A 2,758-nucleotide genomic window follows, 5' to 3' on the forward strand; every position below is an offset into this window, starting at 1 on the left:
TCCAGTGTTAAATGTTATTTGGAAATTATAATTTATTGAGCTTTCTTTAGGGTTTACTTTTATTATTTTGCCTTTATCAATGCACCAGTTGAAGATGGCCTCAAAATGATAATATTAATGTTTATCGAAATAATTTCTGGGATAATTTATTGTCCAGTTATAGCAGGTTTCAAGAGTATTCAAGCATTCTCACCCCATTAACCTTTTAACATTTTGATTTTACAATCTGATATGTTTTCTTTTTATTATTTTTTGCATGATTGGTCATCACAACCACATCAAGAAACTGACATTTTTGCAAAATCAGTCAGATCAATTAGATACCCAATTAGATTTAGGTCTGGCCTTTGACTGGACCATTCTAACACATGAATATGCTTTGATATTAACCCTCGGCTGGATGTTTTCGGTCATTTATCTGCAGGAAGACGAACCTCCACCTCAGATTCATTTTTTATTTTTTTTTTTGCAGCCTTTAGCATGTTTCCTTCCAGGAAATGCCCACAGCATAATGCTGCAACCACCCTTTTCATTGTCAGAATGAAAAAATTACGCCCATTGATTTTATTAAGTGGCATCTGAGTAAAATAACGATAACTACTTGTGATTTTCCTTTTTATTTCCCCAGTTTCTTCATACTTTCATAGGAGTGAGAAAACCTGCATCCACCAAGCCGAAGAGCAGAGATGCCATCTTGTGGCTTTCACACTCTCGCTACCAGCAGACAGTGTGAAAGCCAGCATCAGCTGTGGCATGGGGGGGCGCACAAGGCAAGACATGTTTATGGAGCAACAAGAAAGGACTTGATTACCTACACTAATTTAGAAAAATAAAAGCAGACACAAACGCGAGTTGTCGTTTGGTAAGCAGATGCATTAGCTCTCCTGGCTCTTCGGAAAAACTCACCTCATTCGTGCTCCCCTGCAGAAGCATTAAGAGAGATAAGCACACGTAAAGTAAGTGGATAAGATGCACAACTAAAACACAGATTAAGCAACAACGAAGAGGAACTTAATCTGGTCGTAAAATGGAAAAAAGTAAAATTGTCAGTATTTCCAGACTTTATTCCCTTTCTTATTGTCTAAATATTCCTCCCTTTCTTTCCTTCTTTTCCTTTTTGTGTTCTTCCTGTCTTTCCTTTCTGCTGTTCCTTTCTCACTTTCCGTGTTTTGTTTTATCCCTTCCCTCCCTTGTGTTATTTATCTCCATCCTTCCTTTTAACCATTTTCACAGAAACTGTATGCACCGAACCCAATGTAGGATTTACTGCCACCTAGTGGATATAAATTGTGTGTTTGCTGATGATTTGTTTTTTTGTTCTTTTGGTTTTTGTTTTTTTTTTTTGGTTTTTTTTGACCACAAATGAATAAACTACAGAACCTATAATTTCATTCCTTGGCAAAACACAACAAATATCTCAGTCAAATGCAGCTTAAAATATGAATCTTTGTTGTTTTTTAAAATCTTCAATCACAAATTGGATCTATATGGAGAAATCAATACATTTTTATTGCAAATTGCTTAGTAGAAATGTAGTTTAGACGATGACCAGACTTTAGAAAGGGGCAGTAACCCAGGGCTCTATTTTTTAGGGGATGTGGGACACAGATTTTTTTTTTTAAATGCATGTTTTGCTGACTTTGCACTTTATATAAGAGTCCACTATGAACATTAGCAATACTCAAGTATTTGAAATTATGAAGTTATACAAATTTTTTTTTGGGGGGTGGGGGACATAATAAACCCACCACCATTAGCTGCTATCATCAGTTCTTACCCAAATACGTATAGAACTACCTATTAATTCACTGTAATTGCATTAGAAAGAAATCTTTCTTCAGTGGAAGGACCACCAACACGGGTTCCCACACCCTCGTAGATCCGGTCCCGCTCAGAAGTTTGGATTCAGTGAGTTTCACCCACCTGGTCCCACAGCGCCCCGGCCACCTGGTCGATGACGGCGCCCAGTTCCCTGTACTCCCCGGAGTAGCGGATGTAGGCCCAGGTGCAGAGCGTGATCAGCGCCAGGCCCAGGATCATGTTGCACAGGCTGGCGATGATGTCCACGCCCACAAAGCCCGTGATGCCCGCCGCCACGTACATGACGAAGATGACCACGAAGAGCGTGGCCGGCGTGCGCGCGGCGTGGAAAATGTTCTTGGAGTCGTTGTGCTTGATGTACTGGACGAACACCTCGTCGATCTCGCCCTCCAGCTGCTGCAGGTAGCGGCGGCTGAACTCCTCGCCGCCCATCTTCTTGACGCCGCGGAAGAGCTGCAGGGCCTCCTCCCTGATGGCCCCGTGTCGGTTCTGCAGCTCACTGGGGGCCAGGAAGGGCCGGTCGCCCCCACAGACCTGTTGGGGGAGGGGGGCAGAGAGGCATGTGGATTAACGGGAAAGGAAGTTGGGAATTTGGCGCTCACGTTTACCCAGGCTGCTCGTTTCCACCGACCTCCTCCATTTTTTTGTTGTACAGATCCTTCGCCGCTGCGACTGCTGCTAAGTTGTTGGCCTCTGCTGTAGCCTGAATGAAAACACAGACAATACAGTGAAACAAACAGTGAAACACAAGATGAGGCGCAATGCAATAAATCCAGAGAAAAAAACAACAACAGTTAAACACGGAAAATATAGAGAACATGTGTAATTAGACCAGGGATCTCCAACCTGCAGTTCTTTGGACCTTCCTGAGTAACTTTGGCAAAAAAAAAAAAAAAAAAAAAAAATGGTTTTTTTTTTCAAAAAATAAAAAAATAAA

The 2,758-nt window shown here is 41.6% G+C and overlaps 1 protein-coding gene across 1 annotated transcript in view; it reads right to left on the reverse strand.

The window, feature by feature from the left end:
• Positions 1 to 3: 3 nt before the first annotated feature.
• Positions 4 to 2,758, reverse strand: part of LOC106943459 (atlastin-1-like) — a gene marked incomplete at its 5' end in the record, with an annotated part of 11,573 nt that continues 8,818 nt past the window's right edge. Inside the window, 3 exons of the mRNA XM_015026770.1 lie at positions 4 to 921; positions 1,924 to 2,355; positions 2,453 to 2,524. Coding sequence (XP_014882256.1) covers positions 817 to 921; positions 1,924 to 2,355; positions 2,453 to 2,524 — 609 coding nt within the window. The remainder of the gene's footprint in view (positions 922 to 1,923; positions 2,356 to 2,452; positions 2,525 to 2,758) is intronic.

This window comes from Poecilia latipinna, unplaced genomic scaffold (assembly GCF_001443285.1).
Source record: "Poecilia latipinna isolate Pla-1442-1.1 unplaced genomic scaffold, P_latipinna-1.0 Scaffold5322, whole genome shotgun sequence".
In the NCBI taxonomy this organism is placed as follows: Eukaryota; Metazoa; Chordata; class Actinopteri; order Cyprinodontiformes; family Poeciliidae; genus Poecilia; species Poecilia latipinna.